The 26,607-nt window shown below is 49.0% G+C and overlaps 2 protein-coding genes across 12 annotated transcripts in view; both read right to left on the minus strand.

Moving 5' to 3' along the window:
• The window catches only part of LOC118896832 (E3 SUMO-protein ligase PIAS3), a 39,331-nt gene extending 29,632 nt beyond the window's left edge, over positions 1 to 9,699 (minus strand). For 2 of the 6 annotated variants that reach the window (XM_036855326.1, XM_036855316.1), the window contains exons 1-4: positions 7,601 to 9,699; positions 1,798 to 1,928; positions 927 to 1,015; positions 491 to 555 (exon numbers count right to left, since the gene is read on the minus strand). In XM_036855326.1, the coding sequence (XP_036711221.1) occupies positions 491 to 555; positions 927 to 1,015; positions 1,798 to 1,928; positions 7,601 to 7,639 (324 nt within the window). In that variant the 5' untranslated portion in view covers positions 7,640 to 9,699. The remainder of the gene's footprint in view (positions 1 to 490; positions 556 to 926; positions 1,016 to 1,797; positions 1,929 to 7,600) is intronic. The other 4 variants (XR_005020304.1, XR_005020305.1, XM_036855297.1 and 1 more) reach the window with 4 other exon arrangements.
• Positions 9,700 to 10,385: 686 nt separating this feature from the next.
• ITGA10 (integrin subunit alpha 10) lies at positions 10,386 to 26,107 on the minus strand. 6 transcript variants are annotated; one of them, XM_036855396.1, is made up of 30 exons: positions 25,910 to 26,107; positions 24,295 to 24,406; positions 23,986 to 24,095; positions 23,299 to 23,390; positions 22,958 to 23,072; positions 22,119 to 22,246; positions 21,800 to 21,948; positions 21,015 to 21,165; positions 20,646 to 20,811; positions 20,434 to 20,507; positions 20,058 to 20,202; positions 19,685 to 19,833; positions 19,320 to 19,463; positions 18,980 to 19,183; positions 18,549 to 18,679; positions 17,648 to 17,814; positions 17,409 to 17,551; positions 16,864 to 16,977; positions 16,582 to 16,667; positions 16,286 to 16,427; positions 16,033 to 16,125; positions 15,776 to 15,852; positions 15,527 to 15,616; positions 14,996 to 15,080; positions 14,712 to 14,825; positions 14,371 to 14,451; positions 14,111 to 14,224; positions 12,675 to 12,770; positions 12,285 to 12,398; positions 10,386 to 11,987 (listed from the first exon to the last, which is right to left on the minus strand). In XM_036855396.1, exons 1-30 carry the CDS (start codon positions 25,959 to 25,961, stop codon positions 11,922 to 11,924), a joined length of 3,504 nt encoding a protein of 1,167 aa, XP_036711291.1. In that variant the 5' UTR covers positions 25,962 to 26,107; the 3' UTR covers positions 10,386 to 11,921. The 6 variants fall into 6 exon arrangements, 5 of the variants coding, with proteins under 5 accessions (XP_036711291.1, XP_036711312.1, XP_036711281.1 ...); XM_036855386.1 differs by lacking the exon at positions 10,386 to 11,987 and having other exon boundaries at positions 12,260 to 12,770; positions 18,549 to 18,652; XM_036855380.1 differs by lacking the exon at positions 10,386 to 11,987 and having other exon boundaries at positions 12,260 to 12,770.
• Between the last annotated feature and the right edge of the window lie 500 nt (positions 26,108 to 26,607).

A 26,607-nucleotide genomic window follows, 5' to 3' on the forward strand; every position in this document is an offset into this window, starting at 1 on the left:
TTTGCACAATGGCCTGTTGAACTGTGCCTTTGAACTTTGGGAGACTTATTTCTGAATTGTCCACCTGTCATTTCACATGTATATTTCTCTTTGTACCCCTACACCACAAACTCCTCAAAACAGACAGCAGGCTTTGGGTTTAATGTGAACACCTCTGCCATCCTTCCACCTGCCCATCATCACAGCAGTTAGTCTCTGCAGTGCCTCTGCCAGTAGCTGAGCTCAATACATGCACATTGACTGACTGGCAGTCAGTCCCTGGCAACGCTGCTTTACGACATGCCCTCAAGGGCAGCATTAAGCAGGGTGCCTGCACCTAGCAGGTGTTAAATAAATGTTGGCGAACTAATGAATAAGTGATTACTAGCTCTCTTATTGGGGATGAGAGGGGTACATTTGACCAAATATTGCTGGTGAGTACAAGACAGAGTAAGGAGTCTCTGGGTCCTCTTCTTCCTTTCACAGGAGTAGTATCAGGGGTTGCTCTTACCTGCAGCAGGACCTTGACACATTGTGGCTGGCAGGAAATGGTGGCCGAGTGCAGGGCGGTGCTCCCTGGAAAGGGAAAGAAGGGGAGAGGGAGGGTGGGTGGCGCCATGCATACCAATGACTCACAGGGAGGGAAGGCAAGAGACGCACAGATAATCAGAGGGAGATTAGACAGAGAGGCTCTCAGCCACATGGAGCCAGAAATTCCTGTTCCCCAAGTGCCTGGTACCTGCGGTGGAGGTGGGAATGGGGGTGAGGTAGGCCCAGCTTGCAGGGAGCGGAACCCCTGGAAGGAGACTGGCCAGAACTTATGAGGAGAGAAGCTGGAGGGCTACAGTTGGAACCTCCAGCAGGGCCCAGCACTGGCCCCCCACCCCCCGACTGCTGCTGTAAAGGGAAAAGCAAGCAGCATGACCCAGTGCTTTAGTCTAACTCACCATCCTCATTCTTGCTGTTGACGTCAGCCCCATTTGCAAGTAGTATAGTCAGACATTCTGTCAGGCCTTTGGAGGCTGCCAGATGAAACCTGCCAGAATCAACGCCGAGAGGCAGAAGGATGAAGGGACCAGGGGATGAGGAATGGGAGAACCTTAATAAGCACTGCCTACTAAGCTCCGTCACCCCGAAGCCAATCCCAAAAGCAGAGAGGGAAGCTCCCGTAGCCTGACTTTCTGAGAAAGAGAAGCCTATATAAATGGCCTACCATTAAAACTTCAGGGGAGGCTGGGAGCAAAGGTAGAAATAAGAGCTACAGGTCTCAAGCAATCTCAGAGTACTGCAGGGGTGTCCAGGGAACACATAATTACCTGTAACTCAGCACAGGACACTTAGCAGACTGGAAGTGTCACAGAGTGGGCCAGAGCAGAGGGCTGGACCTTTGCAGGCTGACTTGGGAAGAGACAAGGGCTAGTATCCCTCTTGTCCTAATCACCCCTTCCAGCCACATGACTCTCATGGCCACCACTGCACTCCTAATTTCTCAAGCATACACACCCTCCTATTTGTACAATGAAGAAATACTCTATGTAGTGTATGTTTCAGTTTTCCGTTTGTTTCATGGGCTTTATGTCCTTTTTTGGTCAATTTTGTTGATGTGGGTCGTGAGGTGTGTGGACCTCAGGGACAATATCTTCTTCCCCCACTTTGTGCAGCACTTGATATGTAGCGAAGATTTATTGATATACTTGCTAATTAAGACAAAAAAGGGCTCTGACATTGTAGGCATTTCCTGGTCTTACATCATATTGGGGTTTGGGGTCTTTAAAGAGAACCACATACCAAGGGTGGGGATCAAGAAGGCTTACTTACGGGGACTGGCCGTTCGAGTCTAGCTTGGTGGGTCGGGCAGATTTCTTGGAGGCCAGAGCAGCCACGCATCCCACGTCCCCCCGCTGCACTGCCTCCAGAAGCTTCTGATCACGGCGGTTCCATCTCTCCACCTGGTCCAGAGCCACAGATTGTGTGAATATAAGAGGCGGGGGTACAGTGGAGAAAGAAAAGAAGAACATGGTTAGGATGCCAAGCAAGGGAAAAGGGACATCCCTGAGATCCTTTCAATGTTCCACAAGTCACTCAGTCTAGATCATTTAGTCCTTCTAGGTGGGCCAGTTAAATAGTCACCAACTCATATGCCACTGGGGACTACCGCCAGTTATTGCCAGCCCTGGCCCGAAAGGTGCTTGGACTACTGAATTAAAAATCATTTTTGAGGACTGAATGCATAGTATTTCAAATGTCTTTTTATCAGCATTATGATTATTGTTGTTAGGTGCACAACCTCCTAGCAATCGTAGCCACGACTCCTTTCCCTTTTGCTCTTTAGGTCTTGCTGGAGCAAACTGAACCAAACTGACCACTCCGGACTGGGTTCACCTTACCTCTCAACGCCCCAACCCCCGTGCTCCTCTGTTTCTTTGTTCTCAGATATTTGAGAAATCAAGGCACCTAGCTTTGGGTCATGGCTAGGAGTCCAAATACCTATCCATAGCATCTCTACCCATTGGCTTTGGGGCACAAAACTAGGAGCAGAAGCACAGAGTTTTCGTTTTCCTTTCTCATACCTATGCCCTCTGGCTAGTCCTTCTTCCCCTTCCATGGCAACAACCACCAAAAGGCAAAGACAGGTCTCTAGCTAGGCTTGAGGAGGCAGCTCCCCTCCTCCACCCTTCCCTCCCTCCTCATTTTCCTGGCAGGGTGCAGCTGTCCCAGACAACAGCCATACCTGGGCACGCATTGTTCTACCATGCCAGCTTGACTTTTTCAGGTGGTGGGGTAATTACAATAATTGAAGTATCACAGGACATGAAAGAGCGGTGTAAAAACATCCAGAGCTGAAAGCACGGAAAAGCCTGGTTTGGTCCAGAGAGGAAAGGAAAGGAAAGGAAGAAAGGAGGCAAAAATCTGTGGAATGGTGAAAATGGCCCTAGGTGAATATTTGTCAGCAGGCCTAAGTTCACGGCCTGGTTCAGCTACTTCAGTAATTCACATACTTCAGCTATGTGACCTATAGTAAGCCACTGAACACCTCTAATCTGTTTCCTCATCTATAAAATGTGGAAAATAATAACTAACTCATCATGCTGTGAGTATTAAATGAGCTAACGTATATAAAATCTCTCTGTAAACTGTAAAAAGCTATTCAAGTGTATGGCATCCTTATACAAAAACAGGAAGCAGTGTGGGACTGGTGGCAGGGCACATTGCATTTTATGAGGTGTAATTGCAACAAGAAGAGGCTATAGGAGGAGGTGGGGAAAAAAGGGTCTATGGAAGCCAACTCATTTTCAGATACATAGCCAGGGCAAATTATTAATCGAGAACAGGAAAGATTTTAAATGCCTAAACCATAAAATTATCTAAGGTAGATGGATTCTGAGGTAATACTCGTGAGGTAATTCCTCGTAGCCCTTTTAAGTGCAATTTCAATTACCCTCTCAACATCCCTGGAAAGTAGTTAGGGCTGATATTATTTTATCTAGTTGACAGAGAAGAAACTGAAGCACACTGAGGTTAGATAACTGTCCAGGGTCACACCACAAAATAGTGGTAAAATTGAGATTAGAACCCAGGCCATCAGATGCCCTATTCTAGTTCTCACCACCAGGCCATTTACTACGGAGCTATGGAAGGTTTACTTATTTTCAAATAAACAGTCTAAGACCACCTCCAGGGTAAAGCCACCCACCTTCAGACACTACTCCGTACAAGGAGAAGAGTCTCCAAACAGGTTAATTCTCAAAGGACATAATAAGCAAAATGACTGCTCCACATACCAACAAACTGAGATGTAATAACACGTTATCCAATGCCCCCTGGGGGGCCATATCACCCTCAGAAAAAGCAGACAGCTAGAACTACACCTCCATCACAGGACACCACCATCAGCTGACCTCACTCTGAAGTTCTCTGTTTAAAATCCTGATTCTAACACTTTCTATCCTTGTGAATTGAGGCATGTAACAACTTCTTTGAACCTCAGTTTGCTAATAAAATAACACTGTATAAAGCACCTAGCACTGTCTGTTATGTAGTAGGTACACAATAAATGTTAGTCCTAATCCCCATCCTTCCTAGCCTTGCTTGGCACATTTTGGATGTTCCTGGGCTCAGAATTCTCTATCCAGGGGAGTGGGAGGAAGGGATCTTGATCATATCGGGTAATGTATGCCAATCAAGCTGTATAGATGGTAAAGGTGCTTCTTAGCAAGGTAGATAATTCTCTTTCCATCTAGATAGTTCTAAATCCAACCAATTTACTTCCTATAATCTTGTTATACCAAGAAGAATTTAGAATAGGTAGAAATTCTTCACAGACAAACCTCCGCAGAGCTAGGGTGAAGAAGAACAGAGGGGAACTTCCCTGGCAGTCCAGTGGTTAAGACTCTACACTCCTAATGCAGGGGGGCACGGGTTCAATCCCTGGTAGGGGAACTAAGATCCCGCATGGCCACATGGCACGTACCAAAAAAAAAAAAAAGAACAGAGGGTTGCTTCCGAATTCCAAGATCCAGTCTATTGTTCACCCCAGCACCTTGGGAAAGAGGATAACCAACACAGCCTCAAGGGAGCAATCACCAAATCAATCAGCAGACTCAAAACAAGGATAAGCTTTGTATCTCCCGTAGGATTGGGGGGGTGGCTTTGTAGAAGTAACTGCAGCCTCTCCTTATCTCTGGTCGTGTGTCTGTGACCACCAACAGTAGAGAGAGAAACAGCAGAGAGAGTGGCTACCTCTGTAGGACAGGTGAATGGAAATGGAAATGCTGCCCTGGAGGAACCAGGAGCTGTCTCTCAATTTTTAAAATGCAATTGAGGGCTTCCCTGGTGGCGCAGTGGTTGAGAGTCTGCCTGCCAATGCAGGGTACACGGGTTCGAGCCCTGGTCTGGGAAGACCCCACATGCCGCGGAGCGACTGGGCCCGTGAGCCACAGCTACTGAGCCTGTGCGTCTGGAGCCTGTGTTCCGCGACAGTGAGAGGCCCGCGCACCGCGATGAAGAGTGGCCCCCGCTTGCCACAACTAGAGAAAGTCCTCGCACAGAAACGAAGACCCAACACAGCCATAAATAAAATTAAAAAAAAAAATTTAAAATGCAATTGACATTCCTCTAAGCTGATCCAGTGCCTACTGTTTAAAGCTATTTTCTGACTTACTTCCTACATAGGCAGAGTAAGCTGCCTATGTAAGACACCCTCAAAGGTATCCTCTACTTGACTAAATCAAAATGAGATTATAGGAGCTGGCTTTTGTTTGTTTGTTTCTTAAACTTCCTATACGTATTCTGGATGACTTAGATTAATCTTTAAATGATCACAGATCCTTCAGTCCTTATCTCAATCTGAGGGTGCAGTCTGGATCCAAGGGTGGGAGCAGGGATGGAAAGGGGCAATATTCTGCCATGACTGGGAAGCCAGGCTTTGGGAGTGGTCAGGAAGGCTGTCACACTATTTCTCTGACAAACTGGTTCAGAGCGGTTAGCCACCCAGGGAGTGGAGGAATTTATCATGAGAAGTGTGGGGAAGTTTCAAGAGGAAACAATTTACAGCTTAAACTGGTCTATTTTCAATCTCATTGGATCCATACCCTGACTGAGAAAACAGTTTTCTTTCCAGCTAAGTAGTTCTAAGTCCACCTAATTTACTACCTATAATCTTGTACTAAGAAGAGTTTAGAATGGGTAGAAATTCTTCATGGCCAAACCTCTGTAGAGCTGGGATGAAGAAGGACAGAGGAATGCTTTAAAATTCCAACATTCAGCCCATTGTTCATCCCAGCATCCTGAAAAGTAGCCATTGACCAACAATTGAAGAATCAGGAAGAATGAGATAGTTTCCTGATTCCTAAGGAGCAGGCAGACTCCACAAACCTGAAAGGGCAGGGCAATGTGGAGGACTTTCAGTAACTAAGGAAGAGTCCATGTGAATAAGAAAATCATCCTGAGTTAAGACATTCTGGGTAGCCTCAGTTTCTGGTACCTTTACTAGTCATTCAGTAAATGTCTTTTTTTTTTTTTTTCACACACACACACACACACTGTATTTTATTTTTACAAGAGATAAATAGACTGACACCAAGCATTGTACATGGATGACCACAACAAAAGCAACAATGATTGCAATTACGAAACATGAAACACACTCCTACTACGTCATAATATTGACATTCAGTCCAGTAATCCTCCAGTAAATGCCTTTTGATTGGTTGATTAATGTGTGGAAACTAAGTGGGGAAGCAAACGTTAAGTGGGACGAGAACAGGCCTCAACAGAGTTCCTACTCTTGCCTCGTAGGTCACTTCCAGGCCTCTGTGGCCTGCCCATGCAGAGTGAGCTGAGCATTTCTCACGTTTGCTCAATGAATGACACCACAAAGTCAAGTTAGGCTAAGCAATATTACTACAGGTAGTCGACTACTTCACTTCAAAATGAACCGTCATCCCAGTCTCCACACAAAATTTCATCCCTAGCTAGGGGGTCTCTCTGTAAGAGATCTTCAGAGAAGAAGAAGCTATACCCTCCCTTAGCCACTCCCTTCTGTAGTCTTCCTCCGTGTGTTTTGTTCTGGGAGGACATGGGGAGGACAGTGGCTTCTCCTGGGAACTCTCAGAGTGAATCCATTTTATCCTCTTCGCCTCTCACCATTACCGTTCCCCAGCTCAGTCAAAGGAAGCAGAGAGTATAGGCCCTAAACAACTGGGTGAGGGTCTAGAATGAAGGAAGATTCTGGGGAGAAGCAGGCAGAAGGCCTTGACTGGCCCAAGAACCAGTGTGATGACCAGGCACTGCAGTGAACTGGCCAGAGTGGAGTCTGCAGGCAATTTACCCATTCCTTGGGGAGCAGCCAGGCAACTGTCCTCCTCTGGCAGAGCCTGTCAGGCTGGCCAGGCCGGACTGCAAGATTAACCTGCAGAGAGCAGGCAGAAGGAGGTCGGGGAGTTGAACAGCCACTGGACAGAGAGGAGCAGAGCTTGAAGGGGAGAACAGGAGAAGGCTGCTGCTGTCGGAGCACCGACTGGAAAGAGGTTTGGAGTGATGTCTGAGAGCCAGCGGTGGTGATGAGAGAATGGAAGTGGAAGTGGCATGGGGTGAGATGGGGGCAAGGACAGAGAAGACTCTATGAGGAAGGGCTAGGGGAAGGCACGGGGCTGGAAGTACTTGCTGGACTGAGAGCCAGGATAGGGCCATACAGGAGGGCAGGCTTGTGAGGACAAGGCAGGGCTGGTAAATGGGGCGTGGGGCAGTACTTGGGAGATAGAAAGGGGCTTGGGGCTGAGCAGGGGCTGGGGATGGGACAGATGCTTGAAGGTAGTTCAGTACTGGGAAACAGAGAAGTAGAGAACAGAGCCTTTGGGAGGTGGCAGGGGCTGCCGGAAACATATCAGAAGTTGGGGGTGTAGATGCTTGGAGGACAAGAAAGGGCCAAGGGAAAGGACCTTGGGGGGTACAGGGTCTTGAGGAAGGCAGGGCGGGAGGGCTGCACTGCGGGAGCGGAAGAGCTAGAAAGACCGATAAAGAGAAAAGGCGACGGTGCGTGGAGATGGGACTCAGGACTTCTGTCACCACAGGGCTTGGACCCCAGCCCCATGCCCATCCTCCCAGACATTGTAGCACATACCGCCACCTGTGAGCTGGAGCAGGAGAAGATGCGCTTCATGGCCGGGGCCGGGGCCGCGGGGGGACGGGGACGCGCGGAGAGCGGGGTCACAAGTTCCTGAACCCACCGGACTCGTCTGCAGCTGTGTAAGAGAGCTGTCAAAAGCAAACCGGGACCCGCCCCAGGACCCACCCCGTTCAATCAGAAGCAAGAATCCGAGGGCTGGGCTTAAAACTCCGCCCCTGGCCCAGCCGCACTCCGCCGTTGCGGAGGCAAAAATCCTGCAGTCCCCGCGGGGGCTTGGTCTCAAACCTCACCCTCCCAAACCGAACCCACCCCCAGCTCCGACCTGCTCAATCGCAAAAGGGACTCCCAAGTCCCCAGACCCGGGCTCCGGCTAAAACTCCTCCCCCTGCCCCGCCCCGCCCCTCCCCGCAGTTCCAGGCTGCGGCTCCACCCCAAGCCCCGCCTCAGCCCCGCCCCCCGGAGCGCAGCCGCAGGAGTCTCCCGGCGTGCACGCCTCTTAGCAACTGTCGCATTTAACCACTGGTGACGACGATTTGATTCTATCCAGAGACGTTTGCCAACTTAGTTACTTCTGCTTCCTCCCACCATTCCGCGGCCAAAAACCCGGGCACAAAGAAGGATTTGAAGAGAGCAGTTTGGAAACGGGAGGAGATTGTAGTGCCGAGCAAAGGACTGAACGTGGATGATGCACGACCCACCGCAACGTGGAGAAAGGGAACCAGGCCTAATATCCCAACGCACCTCTACGTTAGAAAAGGGCACAGGGAGAAGAGCGATTTTTTTTTTTATTTTAAGCATTCCCTTCCACAAAAATACTCACAAAACTGTCTTCACTATTTCCACTGCCCTTTAAATTCAGATTCTCAGCAATTCGTGCTTGAACAGTCAGTCTACCCGTCTCTCTTTTCTCCTCCCTTCAGTCAGAGAGAGCACACTCAAATGCATATGAAAGCCTACAGGATAAAGTTCAGAGTTCTTAACGTGGTTTACTAGGCTCTTCAGGAGCTGCACTCTGCCTGTTCAAGTCTCATCTCTCACTACTTTCACAAACAGTCTAATGCTCAGGCTGCTCTAATCTACTACAATTCCCTTCCCGACTGGTGATTAATCCTCCCTGGAATGCCTCCTCTCACACTTGGTGGCCCCTCAAGACTTTTTTTTTTTTTCTGTAAACTTTTAAAATCCCTCCAACCTCACCTAAAAAAGTGTGCCTCTTGTGTGCGACACATTTCTAATACTGATATGTCATCTAGCAACCAGGTCTCTGTATTTTCCATTATATGTTTACATGTTTGTTTCCCCTACTAGACTGGGCTCTTTGATGGTAGGAGTTGCATTTTATATTATTCAAATTGCCTAGCATATATTAGGTGCTTAATGTCTGATGAGTGAATGAACAAAAGAATGAATAAAGGAACAAAGGAGCAACGATGAGAAGAAAGCAACACCTGTGTGTCTGAGGAGAGTCTGGTGTTTCTACAGTTGCTTCTCAAACTGGCTCTGCTTCAAAGGAAGAAAGAGGTAACAGGCTTTTTGAAGAATAGGTTGGGGTTAGAGAAAGTCCCTTTCTGGTGCTGAGGAATAGAGAAGAGAGGGATCTCTAGGTGGAGAAAAATATTAAAAGTACTTTTTTAATCATGTGGAGAGAGAATTAGATGAACCAGTCCTCAAGGATATCCATCTCCCTTTGCAGGCTGACTGGGGATAAAGAGGGGAAGTCTGTCAACATAACCATGGCCTCAGTCCTTGCCCCAGAAACAAGTGTGCTCCATAAATGTTCATCAAACTATAGCCTATGTGAATTGTACTAAGGGCCACCATGGAGCCTCCTGCCACAAAATAACTCACCAGCATGGCACAGAATGGTTGTCCCAGCCTAATAGGCCAGGTAACTATAAAAATAGTTACTATTTATTAAGTACTTACTATATGTTCACTTTACTTGAATCATCTCATTTAGTCCTCACAACCCTAATAAGTTTAAAGTCAAAAAAGTCAAGACATTGAGAAGTTAAATCTGTTCAAGGTCAAGCAAGATTTAAGTGGTAGAGCTTAGATTTAAACCCAAGTCTGTCTTCATTCTTTTTTTTTTTTTTTTTTTTTTTTTTTTAATTTATAGCTACTTTATTTATTTATTTATTTATTTATGGCTGTGTTGGGTCTTCGGTTCGTGCGAGGGCTTTCTCCAGTTGCGGCAAGCGGGGGCCACTCTTCATCGCGGTGCGGGGACCGCTCTTCATCGCGGTGCGCGGGCCTTTCACCATCGCAGCCCCTCCCGTTGCGGGGCACAGGCTCCAGACGCGCAGGCTCAGTAGCTGTGGCTCACGGGCCCAGCCACTCCGTGGCATGTGGGATCTTCCCAGACCAGGGCTCGAACCCGTGTCCCCTGCATTAGCAGGCAGACTCTCAACCACTGCGCCACCAGGGAAGCCCCTGTCTTCATTCTTAACCACTGCTCTACACAGCCTTTTATCTGAGCCTCAGGGTAGTTATGACTTGCCCAAAGCCACTTAGCTCATAAATGGCAGACCTGGGATTTCAGTATAGGCCTATGTGTTTACCAAACCTACACATTTTACACTCTACGCTCACTTAAGTAGGTGAGGATTGCAGGAGGCTAGAGTACATCTCCAGTGGGAGAGTCACAGAAAACATTTCAAATACTTCATAACCTTGCCTTCCAGGGACTCAATTGTATAAGGTCTCAAGGTAAACCGAGACTCCACCTCTCACCATTTGTGAGCAGTCTATATCCCAGGGAACTCAAATAGAGCCAGAAGTCATTTGACACTGAACTTTATTTGTTCTGACCATCTGATATACTGTCTACCCTGCTAGGAAACAGAGACAATGCTGTCTGCAAAAGGCCAGAGACATGCCAAAATAAACACTGTGACCAGATCTCAAGAACAGCCCTGGAGGACAGAGTCTGTGGCAGCTAGTCAACTGCCCAATCGGGTCCCCTCTCTTCTCAGCTCTAAATGGGTGCTGATTCTTCAAATGGCTGTCAGAGCTGCCCTCTAGAGACCAGTAACTAACTTTGGTGTCCAAAGTCTTGATTACAGAGAACTATATGTTACCCAGTTGTCAATGAGAATCCAATTCTCTTTACTGGCCATGACCAAAAAATGGGAGTCAGGTGGGGTGGTCCAGAGATAGAAACTAACTTGAGAATTTCCAGTAAACATCAAGCAAGGGCTGTCCAACTGATTCTACCAGAGAAGCCCTACAAGGTATGACTGGAGATGCCCCAGAAACATTTCCTAGGAGCTATTTGTGCTACATAAACAGTGCCAAGTGAGTAAGGGCTTGCTTCCCAGAGACCTCTTGCCACCTACTTCAGCTTCTTCCTTAATTCAGACCCCATGGGGCTGCTGCTTCCAAAATCTAGTAAGGTGAAAGGGTTTCCCACCATCAAGCAATCCTCTCCCTTCTCTCTAGTTTCTATAAGGAGGCTTCAAGGAGGGCTCATGAGTGTGTGAGGCCTGAGAGAGGACTGCCTAGGGTATCCAGTCTTCTCTGTTATTCCAGCTCTAGCCACGTGGGGGCCCCTGGCTCCAGAGAATCGGGCACCCAGCTCTGGCTTTGCTCCCAGGGAAGGCTGGAGAGTTGGGAAACCCTTGCCCAGCAGGCCTGGGGCAGCTCCGTTTCACCAGCACCTGAGGGCGGGCGAGTGCACCACGAAAGTCTCAGGTTTCAGGGGGATGGCAGTTGCCTGTCTAAAGGCTTCTCTGTTCCTTGGAATTGTACAGAATGTCTCTTGTGGCTTTTCCTCCTCCCTCCTTTTTTCCTGTTGACTCTCCCCATCCGGCCCTCTGAATCACCAGACTCCACAGGAAAGCAGCAGATGTTGACTTTACTTCGTTCAAGCCAACGTCAGCTCTCTCCTTTGGAGTGGGGAGAAGGCAGGAAGGTGAGAGGTGGGAAATGGAGGAAGATAACCCTCGTCCTTTCCAAATTGTGAGGGAGGATGTAGAGGGAAACTGAAAGAAGTCAGGGACCTAGGGAAAAAATTCTTGATTCCTGGGGATGGGGAAAAAAGGGCCCTAGACTAAGGCCCCAGTGTTGGCTCTGGAACCAGGATGGTAAGGAGGGAAGCACAGGGTGGGAGTGTAGTGCCAGCCCTTCTCATCTGAGGTAAGGCCTCATCTCTTGCCAGCAGCATCCTCATGACTCAAAGGTCAAGTCAGGCTGCAGGTCTGGGGAGATAGTCCAGAGGCTTCTTCGTGTCCCATCTGAGCCCCCAAACCTCTGCTGTTATGCAAGTCTTTTGGAGAAGCTGCCAGGGAGGACTTTCTAGGGCTTTATTCTACATTCATTGCTCCAATTTCTCTTCTCTTTTTTCTTCCTCGGGGATTTTCTTACGGGCAAAGAAGCCAAGCTGTAGGGAAAGAGATAAGAGGCATCACCAAATGCCCTGCCTGGGGACCTGGCCAACAGCCCTCAGATGTATCTGAAGTCTTCAATTTTGTTCTGCTTCCAAAACTGAGATTCAAATTTATTTTATTTGGCTTAGTTTAACTCAACCAACATTTCTGGAGGACAGTGAAGGAGATCTGGGCATGACACCCACAGCCTGCTTAGCTGCCCAGCACAAATCCAGTTCTCCCGGCTATAATCAAGGATTCCTTAATTCATGAGCACCGTGCCCCGTACTCCCCACGACAGAAGTGCTTACCTTCCAAAGGCAGAAGACAAGGAGAGCAAGCAGAAGCAGCCCTCCCAGGACACTGCCAATGAGGATCCACAGGGAGATGAGGACAGGGCGGGACTGAATCACCTCCAGGAGGCTCTGCATAGGAAGGAGAGTTGTTTTTTATTTGCACCCTTTTGCCCAGCTAGCCTCACCCCACGTTGTAGCAAAGCCAGCCGCAAAATAGAAGACTAAAAGGAAAGAGACTGAGGTAGGAATGGAGGCAGTGGGACCCCACCATTCTGATTTATCACTTCTGACTCCCTGACTGCTGCCTAACGAAGACACCTCTGTTCTGAAAAAGCTCACAGGTGCCCTTAGGCCACTGCCACCCTTACTGGTTCCACAGCTCTCAGACTCAGTCTCCAGCCCCACCTCACTCCAACGGGAGGCTTCAGTCAGCTGTAGGACACTGCCCTCCTCAGTTCCCAGCTCGAAGGTGCTGACCACTGTCAGAGACTTGAATTTGGCCTGTGAATGGAAAGACATTTAAAGTGAGCCATCATCTGAATTGGGAGATTGGGATTGACTAATATATGTATAAAATGGATAACTAATAAGAACCTGCTGTATAAAAAAATAAATAAAATAAAATTCAAAAATTAAAAAAAAATAAAGTGAGCCATCATCAGGTGATAAGGCTCTCAGAACCCTAATGGCAAAGATGAGGCTGAGGGGCACAACTTCCAGGACGTTCAAAACCAGAGGAAAAGGTTGGAGACCGATGGGGAAAGAAAAGAAGGGTAACAGATGGAAAGCCTATGGCCCTTCGTATACTCTGTTTGCTCTACCTGAAATGCATTCAACTCCTCTTTCTTTGGCTAACTCCTACCCTTCCTTTAGATGTCATCCCCTCTGGGAAGTAGGGAAGTGTTTCCTCCTAACCCCCATCACCCTGGATCAGGTTATAATATTCTGTTTACTTCTCTGTCTTTCAAGGGTTGTGTGTTAGTAATTTATGTGTCCCTAGTGCCTAGCACAGTTTCTCAATAAATCTTTGTTAAAAGAATAAATAAATGAATGAAAAAAGGATACCAAAGAGAGAAAGAGAGAACCAGACTTAGGGAAGGATTAACTGTCAGACTTAACTTCCCTGAAAGATGCCGACATCCCAGGGATCTTGTGTAATTCAAAGTATACGGAACATGGGAAAGCACAATATAAACCCCTAGTACTAAACAGCTGTTATAATTAAGAGGTCATTTCCCTTCTCAGGAACTCACACAACTCCTGACTGCCTATCATATTAGGCTCGATTTCATCTTCCCGGCTTTAAAGAACTTTCATAATCTAGATCTCTTTCACTATACAATATCACTTCCCACTACCCTCCATGCTTACCCTGCATGTAATATCAACTATTTACTCATTCACTTAATAAAAATGTATTAAATCACTACAATGAGTTAGGCATGGTGCTAAATGTTGAGGATATTCTTCTCAGTGTCTACCTAATAGAGGGCTTTTTATATAGCAGGCATTTGATGGGTTGATTGAATTTAGGTATACTATAAATGTTGGTTGATTATTGATATAACACTAAGAGATGATAAATGGAGGAAAATACAAGAATAGTAACTAGCTTCTAGTGAGTTCATCTCATTATTCATTTAGTCTTTACAACAACCCCATGAAGTAGGTCTTTTCCTCCCCATTTTAGAGATGAAGAGAAAGAAACTTAGAAAAATGAAATAACTTTGTGAGTAGGAGGCAAAGCGCGAACTTGAACACGAGTCTGTCTACCGGAAAAGCCTATGCTACAGTCCCAGATAGGAGCAGCAGGGGAAAGCAGTGGAAAAGGAAAAGTTTACCCTTCGGAAAAATTCATTGTGAACCAGCCTCAGTAGTCCAACAGAGACCTCAGTCCCCTTTGCCAGTCGCCCAAGGTGGCACCTCATGACCTGACACCGGGAATTGCTCCCATTCTATCAGAAGAGAGAGACAGATCAGGACGCTGGGGTGGAAATATCCCCCACTCCCCACTCTACTCTCCAGCCCAAGGCTCCAAACTCTACTGCTCCCCACTGCATTCCCACTCTGGACACCTTCTTCACCCTCTTGTGACTCATACCAGCCAGCTTGTGTGCTGAAGCTCCTCTGGATGCACAGGGGGCTCTGGGGGCTCAGTCAGGTTCTGCACTGTGCAGCTTGCCTAGAGGAAGATCCAACTTGAGGGACCCTCTTGATGGTGAGAGGCCGGCCACTCCAGGCTGAGCAGGCGCACACCACCCACACTCCTGTAGTTCTTCCCTGGGTGATCCCTTCCTTTCTTCTCAAAGAAGCTACATATGTGAAAGAAAGGCGCCCCCAGGGAGGGAGGAGCCCTGAGAGCAGTGACCCAGGACGCTGGGAGCTGGGTGAGTCCACCAAATCAAGATGGCAGGGTTCCATACGCCCCTAGTCCAGACTCACATTGTTAGTGATGACTTGAGACAGTGACAGGAAGTAATTGCCCCCATGGGCCACAGCTGGAAGGAGGGCTGAGATGATGAGGCCACTGAGCACATAGCAGCCAAGGTTCTGAACCTAAAAGGAGGATTGGAAATGGGAAGAGGTGAGAGACAGAGAAAGACCCTTCCTCATCTGTTCCTCTTTACCCTCGATACCACTGAAATCTAAGAGAGACTCCTCCCATCCTTTTCCCAGGAACTCCTCCCCCTCCCTCTGCTTATGCCAAGGCCCCTCCAGCTTCTCACCCTAAGAGTGGTTTTGAATTCAGGGCCAGGGCCCTCTGGGAGGGTCCCATATGGGTGAACCTCATAGCGGTGCAGAGTGGACTCACTGCGTGGACACCAAGTCAGGAAGCACATGGTCACAGCCATGACACAGACACAGGGGCACATGGTCAGCACACAGACATGGATTCAGGGAAGGTAGGGCCAGCACATGGATAAAGAGATGGGGGTACATAGAGAAGATAGAAATGAGACATGACATAGACTTGGTACAAACTTTATGGCCACACCCCATATCCCATCACACCAGCTCCAACCCCCAGGGCCCAGCAAAGCCCTACAACTAGGATGCATAGGTATACCTATACCTAAGAAAGAAAGATAAGATACTTAAGAGAAGCTTCAGCATGAGTGGGATTGAAGGCAAAAAGATAGAGCAGCCCTAAGGGTTTGGTGTTTGGGAACACTGAAGCACATGGAGGGAGAGGGGGGAAACATAAAGAGTATGAGTCTGGGGTCAGAATGGGGTCTCAGTGGGGAGCTGAGCCATACCTAGAGAATAGGAGGTGAGGCTCATACTGGATGTAGGCTGAGGTCTGGGCTGTGTTATCATGAAGCGTGCCATTTCTCTCCAGGCTATTGCTGTAGGGTCAGGGGGAGAGGCTCGCATCCCAGCCCTGTCTCAGACACCCCTCTCTAGAGTAAAGGAGTCATGCTGTTTCCACCCCTGCTCCCACCCACACACCACCACCACCAAGACCCAACAGGAGAGGCCTGGGAGGAAATGCTCATTGTTCTCACCTGGTGGCAGTCAGCCTCACAAGGACCTGGCTCAGGAGGAAGGAGCAGCTAAACTCAAACTCTAGCAGAAAGGTCACCTGGGGGAGAGGGACATGGTAGATTTCTCCTGGGGGAGAGGGACATGGTAGATTTCTCCTCATGGGACACCTACAGAGGAACAGCAGCCCTTGTGTGCCTCCTTTCCTAAACTCCCAGGCCCCGCAGATTCCAGCCCCTGATCTCTCAGAGGCCCTTTCTCATCCTGGGCCCCAACTCACCTTGGCTCCAGCCTGGAAGACAGGATGCCCCACGCTGCAGAGGCGGGCATGAGGGGAAGGGGCTGCACACTCCACCTTCGCTGGGCCGTCCCCCTGAGAGCAGAGGAAGGGGGATGGAGGCTAAGGTGGGGCTGCAACTGCCCTCCTGCCTGCAGCCTCTAAACCCAGCCTTTCCCTAGGGCCCCTCACAGCCAATACCCCAATCGTCCTCCTCCTTCCCTGACTCCTCCCAAATTCCCTCCCCCAAGGGCACCTGAGGAGTAAAACTGGACAGGTGAAGGTTTCTGGAGAAGCTGAGACTCAGGCTAGTGTTGTAGGCATTTTCCTTCCTGTTCTCCAGAGTTGCTGACACCAGCACTTTCCGCCGACCACCTCGAGCCACGAATGGGTCCTTCCTAGGAGTCGTGGATAAAAGAGAGCCCAGAGTTGAAGGAGCGCCAGAAGCCTCGCTTCTGTCTTCCTGGGCAAGAAACAACCCTCCATCTCCCTTCAAGTCCCTTCTGATCTGTCTCGGGTCACCCCCGTTTGGCCAATTCATGTCCATCCCACCTGGAGCCTCTGATGTCCATATTAGCTCGAAGTACCAGATCTGTGACACATTCATTGTCAGGGCCACAGTCCTTCGAGAAGGGGACCTAGAGGAGAGAAAAGGGGCTGAGGGCTGAGAGGAAGGCGTGGGAGAAAGGAATGGGATTGAGGGAAAAGTGAAAAGAGTGGGTGCCCAAGTTAGATTTCACTGTGATCTCATGTCTCCTCCCTCCCCTTTCTCTTGAATTCACTGAGAAGGGCAGTGTTGGGACCCAGGGCAGGGCAGGGCTTGGCACTTCTGACCAGCTTTCGTATGGAGGTGGGTGAGCCCTCATCCAGCACAGGCCCTGGCTTTGTGGTGTTGTCCAAAGCAAAGGTCACAGTCAAGGCCACTGGCCGGAGGTAATCTGATGTATCCTGAGAGAAACCAGAGTCAAGGATTATGGGGAGCCAGGATTAGAGACACGACCCAGGAATCCTAGCAGAATGTGATAATTATGGCGATCATTTACTGAGCACTTTCTGTGTGCTGGGCACTGTCCTAAGGTTTTATCAATACTATTACATTTAATTCTAAGACAGCTAACTCCTATTTTGTAGTTGTTATTATTATCCCTCCCTTTTCAGGCAAGGAAACTAAGGTTTGCAGGTTATATGACTTGCCAGAATTTACAGGTGGTAAACGGCAGAGCAGGATTCAAACCCAGATCAGCCTGACTCCACAGTCTGATCTTTCTCACACTCCTGACTCTGGCTTTCTTGCCGATCCAGCAGAAAGTCCTCCCTCTGATCCAGCCTCCTTCTCACTCCCAGGCCCTGATGCAAAGCACTTCCTGCCCCCTCCTCACCAGCACATGGAAGTGCAGCGGCTCACAAGTGATAGTCCCCACACTGAGCCGGAGCCGCCGAGGGGGCAGCCTCTGGCCAGAGCCGTCAAACGCTGCACGGGCCCCAGCTGTCCACTCATCCAGCGATGCTATGAACCGCACATCTGAATGGGGCAGGCAAGAGTGCAGGTGGAGAGGGGTCCCAAGACCATGGCAGGCAAGGGGTTGAGAGCTGCCTAGCATGCACTCTAGTGACTCACGGAATTGGCGATCCCAGCGGCCGGGAGTGCGGGAGGTCACTTGGAAGCAAAGGGCTGCAGATAGGCATGCTGCCTCCTGGCTGCGTCGCTTGCAGTCCCTCTGAACCACACTGATGGCCGGCGGGGTCACATCCAGTGAAGGGGCCAGGTGGACAATGGGCCGGGAGCTGGGAACAGGGTGGGAAAGATAGTCTAGCAGAGGGAAGAAAGCCCTTTGAGAAAGGCAGTCCCCAGTGTTTGCCTCCCTGAGGTCAAAGGAAAGAATAAGGAGCTAGGGGACACATGTGTCCGCCTCCCCTGAACCTTCTGATGGAAGTAAGATAATAGCTAACATTTTTTAAAAATTAATTTATTTTTATTTTTGGCTGCCTGGGTCTTTGCTGCTGCGTGTGGGCTTTCTCTCTAGCTGCGGCAAGCAGGGGCTACTCTTGGCCTTGGTGCATGGGCTTCTCATTGCGGTGGCCTCTCCTGTTGTGGAGCATGGGCTCTAGGTGTGTGGGTTTCAGCAGTTGTGGTATGCGGGCTCAGTAGTTGTGGCGCACGGGCTTAGTTGCTCCGCGGCATGTGGGATCTTCCCAGACCAGGGCTTGAACCCGTGTCCCCTGCATTGGCAGGCGGATTCTTAACCACTGCACCACCAGGCAAGTCCCAATAGCTAACATTTAATCAGCACTTGCCGTGTTCTAGGCACTGTGTTTAGATCTTTTCACAGATTATCGCGTTTAATCCTCACAACAAACCTCTAAGGCAGGTACTATTATTATTCCCATTTTATAAACTAGGAAATGGAGGCATAGAGTAAGTTGATCAAGAAAGCCAAACGTAAGTTTGTGACTCCAAAGCCCTTGCTTTTAACAGCTATGCCACGCTGTCTACTGCTACCTGAGCTGGGGCCGCTCACCTGAGCAGGATGGCTGCCCCTTGGGCACCCACAGCAACATCTACCAGGTCATCTCCATCCAGATCTAACCGGCCATCCACACTTCGGCCAAAGTAGCTGAGGGCCTGTGGCATGGAGACAGCAGCAATCCGCTGAGAGGGAGAGGGGAGAGACTGAGCAGAGACTCACACAACTGGTTTCCCAGGCCTCCCACCTGGCTTTTTCTAATTCTCCCCTCAGGCATGAGGAGGAATGAGAGAAACTTGCCTGTGTTCAGGAGTCCCTAGTACAGCAACATGTTTCCTACCCCACCGCCTCACCTTTTTGACTACTGATAAAAAAGGCACTTGTTCAGTTTGGGTCTCAAGCCCAGGGGAGCAATGATAACCAAAGGGTGCACCTCCCTTCCCCTTCCTCCCACCATGCCCCTGCCTCGTCGGGGCACTCCTGACCTGGGCAGGACGGGTCTTGACTCCACTCTGGGTCCCGTGATAGAGGTACAGTGCTCCACGGTGCCCATCCTCCAGGGGCGCTCCCATAGCCACATCAGCAAAACCATCTTGGTTCAGATCAGGAAGGGCAGCCATGGCAAAGCCAAACCGAGCATCCTGCGGGGGTTCTGGCTGAAGTGTTCCCTGGAGTGTCAGCAAGGACTGCTGGTGGAGGTGAGGAGAAGACAGAAGATGCTGATTTGACAGTCCCGACCTCTCGGCCAGCCCTCAAATGTGTGTGCCTTCCCTCCCTCCCTTTGCCCCCCACAGACAAGTTCTAGGGTATCCCAGCAAGTCTCACCTGGCCCACCAGATACACATAAACACGTCCTGTCTCCTTGTTCTGGGGCCCCAGGAACATGGGGGCAGCCACAAGCAAGACGTCAGTTGTTCCATCCCCATCCGTATCCAATGGGCAGAGCTCACTGCCAAAGTACGAGCCAATCTGGAGAGCGGTGGGTAGTGGTGACCCCAGAGGAAAGGGAAGGCAAGATTATGGACAAGTGGGAAGCACCTGCCAATCTGGTCCTCACATCCCTGACAGACTCTGCCAACCAGAATTCAACACAGACTTTTAAGGTCCCTCTCTTGTCCCTTCACTCTCTTCCCCCATAGCCTGAAGGTCCCTCAGGAGCCAAGGGTCTCACCCTCCCTTGGATGCCCTACCTGCTCCCCCTGGAGGCTCTGGGCGACCCTCACAGCCCCATCTTTCTTAAGCTGGAAGGCGATGACCTTTCCTCGATGTCTAAACCGAGGAGCTCCTGAGAGAAAGAGGCGGCGTCCACCCCGCAAAAGCATGGAGGAAACAGAGTAACCTAGAAGTGGACAAGGAATCGGGGGTGAAAGGGAAAGAAGATGGGGTCAGAGTAGGAGGTTTCTCTAAAGGCACAGAAGGGGGTCCCAAAGGAAGGTAGCACGAGATCAGTGAGAAACCGCATGAGTTAACAGTGAGTACCTTATACCCCTCCATCCCACCCCCAACTGAGGAAGCATTTTTCCCCCTCCACCGTCTAATCCTTTGCAGCTCTCTGCTACTCACCCAGGTAGGCTGCATGGTTCTGCAATGCAGGGGGGAACTCATCTTCCAGGGCCGTCCGTGGCGGGAAGAGGCGGCGACCTTCTTCAAGCCATAACACTGAGCCCCCCCAGTCATAAGCCCCTACCATCCCGAAGAGAATCCCATCCTGTAGGGCAGAACCAGATGGGGTTGCTGAAAAGACAGTGGGGAATAAGAAGAAAAAGCTCTCCAGGAGTGAGAGGGTCACTGAGGGCATGCTGGGGTCAGTTGGTGAGGTATGGGAAGGTCAGCATGGACATTGAATAAAGGAGGAATCTAGAAGAGCCCTGGGGTTGAAGATGTCTGAGTTAGAGGCTGGAAGGAGTCAGATGTTGAGAGGGGTCAGAGTCTGTCCAACCTTTAGCCGATGAGTAGAGAAACCAATCTGAGACATTTCCAGCCCAAAGGAGCTTTCATTTTCTCCGTGGGACCCTTGAGTGTGAGAAAACATCATGAGGCAATATAAGGGAAGACAGTTTCCCCTTTGACCTTCTGAACTTATTCCAGAAGCCCACCTATACCCCAGAACTCCCCCTACCCTGTCCTCTGTTTCTCCAGGGTAATCATTACCCTCAAGGCCAAAAATCCGGTCCCCTAATGCATCCACAATGTCAGTCAGTGCTGCTTCATCTGTGACATTGAAGAAGAATCTCTCGTCTGGATCACTGGCAATAGCTCTGATTTCCTGCAGGAAAGAGCTGGGGTCTCGCTGCCGCCGGAGGTAGTGACCAAGGACCTGGGGTCAGGAGATAAAGGTGGGGTCTGCTAGCTGTGTGCTGTGAGACGGTAGAGCTGTACAGGACACAGCCAACTAAAGAGAAGAAAGGGAATATGGCTGATGTCTGGGAAGTGGTCAATGCCCGTTTTCCTTAAGTTCCCAGTCCTCAGTGTCACCCTCCCCAATCCCTTCTATCCTTCCAGATCCAGAGCTGTTCTCACCGCAATCCCATAGCGTGTCACTCTTCCAGCTTCACAGGCCTTTAGTGCTGTAGGAAGTTCCTCTCCATCATGTGACTCTCCATCAGTGACAACCACCAGTAGCCTGGCAGCCTCTGGTCGGCCCCCATGGGACTGACTGAATCCTTCTGTGCTGAGAAGAGACAGAAAGGAGTGAGGTGTGATCAGATGTGTGCAGATAGATACACATACACACAGTACTTAACACTGTCAGCAGTTCACCGAGGTCAGGCCTCTTGCCTTTTAGCCCATCTCCCCAACTGTCTAGCGTAGAGACTGGCACACAGTAAGAGCTCAAATGTCTGAATGTCATAGAACATATAGAGCAGCATATCATCAATGTAAGTAAGTATAAAATCCATTCACTCATAGATTCATTCAGCAAATATTGTATTTAGGAGGACAAATATTAAGGGAACGTAGAATAAAGGAGAATGGTCAGGTCAGGGGAGTCTTCCCAGAGATGAGTTTTGTCACGTTTGGAAAATAGGCTAGGACACGAGTGGTGGAAAACCCGAGGGCCAAGAGCAAAGTGGGACAGAGAGAATTCTGTCTGCAGAGATAAATAAAGCAGAAACATGTAGAGACACAGATACAGACAATTTGTAGAAATGCAATGAGTGCAATGACAGCCAATTTAGCCTTCCCCCACCTACATTAGTGTGCAAACAAAGATAAGCTGGCAAGACATCTTGGGATTTACACACTGCACTCCAAAGCCTCCCCTAACCCTTCTGGCTTCCCCCCCCCCCTTCCCAGTGCCTCACCAGGCCATCATTATTGCTTGAGCAGTCTTTGTTTCTCGTCCCTCCCGCCGGCTCAGGTTCCTTGCTGCTCTCACCACTTCTTCTTTGGTTCGGAAATCTCCCAGGGACCACTCATGTACAGAGCTCTCCCCATACTGTACCAGTCCCACCTGAGAATAAAGTGTGCACTCTAATGGAGTGTGTGTATGGGGGTGGGGGGTGGAGAAGGTATGCGAGGGAGGGGAGACGAGCACCTGGATACTACCGAAGATGCTACCTACATTTATCTCCTCTCTCCCTGTCTCTCCCCTTCAAGCCCATCCATGTTGCCTTCTCTTACCTGTATCTGCTCCGGGTCAATAAATAATCTCCCTACTAGTCTTCGCAGGAAGGTCTGAACTTCAGACCAGGGGTAGATGCTGTTGGAGCCATCCAACACAATGACGACATCCATGTATGTGGGGCAGCCTAGGAGGAGGGGTATGGTGATGGGGAACAGAGGGGTAAAGGACATTGGGCATGGGGGCAACAAGGGAAGAGGTCACAGGAGGGCACATTTAATTCAAACATTTATTAGGCACTTCTTACATATAAGGAAGGTAGTGTGCCAGGTCCTGGGTAAATATAAAAATGAATAAAAGAGAAAATGGGCATATATACAATTGACTAAAAAAACAAAGAAGGAATTAAGCGCTAGTAGAAACATAGCACCACTCTATGATGTGAGAGAAAAAAAGAGGGTCTGTTCTGATGGAGGAGAATCAAAGGAGGCAGCGACTGAGAAGATACTGAAGACTGGAGATGTTTGAGGCGAGGAGACTAAACACGAAGGCATTTGGGTGGAGAACACTTTAAACGAAAAGAGATGGAAGTATAAAAATAGATGACACATAGGAGAATGGTGAGGTGAAGGCTATAGCCAAGGTGCAGGGTATGAAGGGATATAGTGAGAGTTGAGTTTTTGAAGTTGATTAAATCAGTTCATGGAGTCTTGACGACCTGGTAAAGAGTCTGAATTCTCATCTGTTAGGAAACATGGAGCTTTTGCGGACACGTTAGGTAGCAGTAAGGATAAGCCATGCAGTTCCCCTGTCAAGCATCATACCCTGTGGCCCCATCTTTTTCCCACCCTGCACCCCGTTCTAGGGACTGAGTCCTCAGGCCCTTCTCCTGGCTCACGTTGTACAGTGGGTGCCAGGCTTCCCTGGGGCTGGAACGAAGCATCTACACGGGCACATATCCCAGAACTGAAGACAGATGAGCCACAAGCATGAGACCAGAGAGGGGCACAAGCCTGGGGATGGATAGAAGAAACAGTTACTCCCAGGCTTGGGAGGGCACCCTCAGAACATGCTCTTTGTCAAAAGAGGCATTGAGACCACTCCCCAAGACCCACCTCCTTGCTTTCTAGGGTTTTTAACTCCTTGACCCCTCCACATAGACCAGTTTCCCTTATCATACCGCCCTTTTCTCTACCACAAACCTTCACAGACCCCGCCACCACCCTTTCCTTAGCTTACCATGAATCCCCCATCACCAACTGTCTCCAGTAGAGACATCCCCAGGTGCATATTCACAGCAGGACGAGATGAATTTCCCAGTGGATAGTCACCTGGTTGGAGTGGAGTGGAAGAGCATGAGATCATGGGGTCACAGATGGGGTGATTGAGTTCAGGGTGATTTTGGAAGAGGATGAGAAGAGGCCCGGATCAAGTCAGGAAGAGGAGTACGTGGGATATGGAGGTAAAGAAGTAAGGTGTGATATCACTCATATGTGGAATCTAATTTTTTTTTAAATGTTATCTATGAACTTATTTACAAAACAGAAACAGACTCACAGATTTTGAAAACAAACTTACGGCTACCGAAGGGGAAACGTGGAGGGGGGAGGGATAAATTAGGAGCTTGGGATTAACATACACACACTACTATATATAAAATAGATAATCAACAAGGACCTACTGTATAGCACAGGGAACTCTACTCAGTATTCTATAATAACCTATATGGGAAAAGAATCTGAAAAAGAATGAATATATGTATATGTATAACTGAATCACTTTGCTGTACACCTGAAACTAACACAACATTGTAAATCAACTATGCTCCAAAAAAATTAAAAAAAAAAAAAGTGAGGTGTAAGGGGTCAAAGCTACTAGTGTATCAAGGTTAGAGGTTAGGAGTGGAAGAGTGAGGAGTCTTCTTACCCAAGTGGCCCTTGGCACATGGGGCGTTGTGGGAGGCCCCTACAGGGCAGCGATAAACATCTCCCCTTCGGTCACCTGAAGGCCCATCCCAGGGGGCACCCACCAACATCCTGGGAGGAGGAAATGAATACAAGCATAGCGTAAATATGACACTTGAGATAGGCCAGAGGGAAAGGGCATGGTGACGGCAAGTCTAGAGCCCCAGCCATTTCCAAAGAACCAGATTAGTTTATATTTCCATCTACCTTGCCTCCCCTTTAACAGCTCTATCACAGTCCCAATCCCACGGCCCTCTGGTTTCCTCCTCACCATCGGCGTCCACCCCCAACATGTTGTAAGACACTGTATCCAAATTCAGCCTCCGGTGGCCCTGGAAATAGGCGTGGGTGATGCACGTCCAGGTTAAAGGGAGAGCAGAGACCTGGGGGGCCAGGATCATAAGGTTAGCAGGAATCAGCCAGAGAGCCTAATGAATGCCCACAGGTACAACCAGAGAGAAACCGTGAAGGGAACTTTTTGACCTCAGCCTATCTCCCTTCTTCTTACTCATAAGCTGCCCTGGACTCTGTGAATGTCATGTACTCCAAGCAAGGATGATTTTCTTCCTGTGTTTGGGTCCAGATGTCTAACCTGTGGCCCTCTGCCATGCTGTTGCACAGATGTATTTCCATTCCTATCCCCCAAATTTCATTTACAGACATGTCTGGAAGGGTCAAGTTCCTCTTTTCTACATCATTCCTCCTACACATCCTCCTCTCCAAGCTGTGAGGGTCAAAAGAGGGAGAAGGCCTTTCTGCAGCCCCAGAACAACTATTCCTTACAAATTCTCCCCAAACCCAGGACCACAGGGAAAACAAGAGGTTAGTGAACACTGCATGTCTGGGTCTCTTCTTCTCTTCCTGTCTCTTCTTGACTCCCAGTATCATTGTTACACTCTCTCTTTCTCCAATGTCTAGGTCTCTGGCTGATTCCAGCCCTGGAAACCTCAGTGGTAATTAACTGGGTGGAGCCACTTGCCTGCCTACATACAAGGTTTGCCATACATCCTTTCCAAGGGTCCCATCACTCCCAAAGTTTCTCACGATCCACTTCCTTTCTAATTCATCCCCCCTCCCAACTGCCCCCTGCTTACTTGCATTTCTTCCTTAACTCTCAGCCCACTCTAAAGACCCCCTCAATCATGTTCTTGCTGACTCTTCCCTCCCAACCCCAATCTGTTTAAAATCAGAGCTGGTATTTTAGGAAACGAAGATTACAGGGCACTGATGAGGAAAAATTCCAGGCCTCTTGTCCCTCCCATGGTTCTTTCCCTGTGACTTGTTCCTTCAAGTAACCCCCTCTCAGGCCACCCCACCACCACTTTCACCAATGGCTATAGCTCTGTCTCAAACCATGCTCATTTTCAGAAAAGTGTTTTGTATGTGAGCCTTTTTGCATCCAGGAGACTGGCAAGGCTGTGTAACCAGGAACTGTAGCTCATTGGTTAGATAAAACCAGAGTTCTGACCACACAGTTAGTCAGTTATGTCTCAGGAACCCAGAGACCACCAAGGGCAGGGAGAAGTAGGGAGGGAGATAATAGTAATCAGACTAGCCCTGTGGAAGTTCACATCATGTTTCTTTTCGGTTGCCTCACTCCTCCAGGGCTTAGGACAAAGTTTTATTTAATTGGACACAAATATTACACAAGGCACTGGACAGCTTCAGCCCTTGCCAGGCAGTCATATGTGTGGGCAAAAGAATGCAAACCCATGCGCACGTGTACACGCGCGCACACACACACACACACACACACACACACGAAACATAGAATCGGTTAACCTCTTAACCTAATTCCCAAAGAATTTTAACCGTAAAGATGCCAATGCTAAACAATCCATATATCTTCCGTTCCCACCAGAAACCAAGAAGTTAACCTCCCTCACCTGTCAGGAACATCAGGGGCAAGAACAGGTGGGGGATGAGGGGGAACTCCATGTCTGGATGTTCTGTCCGCGTGAGAAGTCCTCTGTGCCTCTGTCCCTCTCCTTCTCTGTTTTCTGTACTTTCCCTCCCATCCTGCCCCCTCCCACTGGCAGCTAAAAATAAAGTTGGAAGGAATGGGAGGAGTAATGGTGGGGAAGTGTGGGGAGCCCCAGACCAAGCAAAGGAGGAATGAGCAATTTTAGTGTATTTCTCTGCCTTGGTGCTGCCCCCTGGAGGCATCATCTCAGTATCCAAAGAGAACGCAATTCTTGACTTTCTGTCCTTTCTTTCTCTTCCTTTTTTTTCTATCCTTTGTTGTTGCCTAGCAATAATGCTTTCCTCAGGTTTGGAATAGAAGGTAGGAGTGGGAGATAGATTCTTTTTACCTCCTAACCTTATTTATGTCAACCTGGAATATGGAAAATGAAAGAGCTGATAACAGTGATATCATTTCCCCACCTACTCAGAGTCCCAACATGTGAAGACACAGCCCACCCACAAACCAAGACTTACCATCCCCATTCCACTTGGTTCTGTTTGTGACTCTTAGCCTATGCTGCCTTATGGCATTATAGTTTTTGGAGGAACTATAAACCATGAACTGGTATGGGGTATGCTTTGTGGAACCAGTATGATTACTTTAACATTAGACCCCCAT

The sequence above is a fragment of the Balaenoptera musculus genome, chromosome 1 (genome assembly GCF_009873245.2).
Source record: "Balaenoptera musculus isolate JJ_BM4_2016_0621 chromosome 1, mBalMus1.pri.v3, whole genome shotgun sequence".
Lineage (NCBI taxonomy): Eukaryota > Metazoa > Chordata > Mammalia > Artiodactyla > Balaenopteridae > Balaenoptera > Balaenoptera musculus.

What these genes read in the sequence shown, in the direction of transcription:
- ITGA10 (XM_036855380.1), bottom strand. Translation starts at nt 25,961, where the DNA reads ATGGAGTTCCCCCTCATCCCCCACCTGTTCTTGCCCCTGATGTTCCTG. An exon ending in TCAAGACCCGTCCTGCCCAG is followed by an intron (nt 18,680 to 18,979) that starts GTCAGGAGTGCC and finishes TCTCCCTCTCAG; the next exon opens with CGGATTGCTGCTGTCTCCAT. An exon ending in CCACCTCCATACGAAAGCTG is followed by an intron (nt 16,668 to 16,863) that starts GTCAGAAGTGCC and finishes TCTCTCCTCTAG; the next exon opens with GTCCCCTTCTCGAAGGACTG.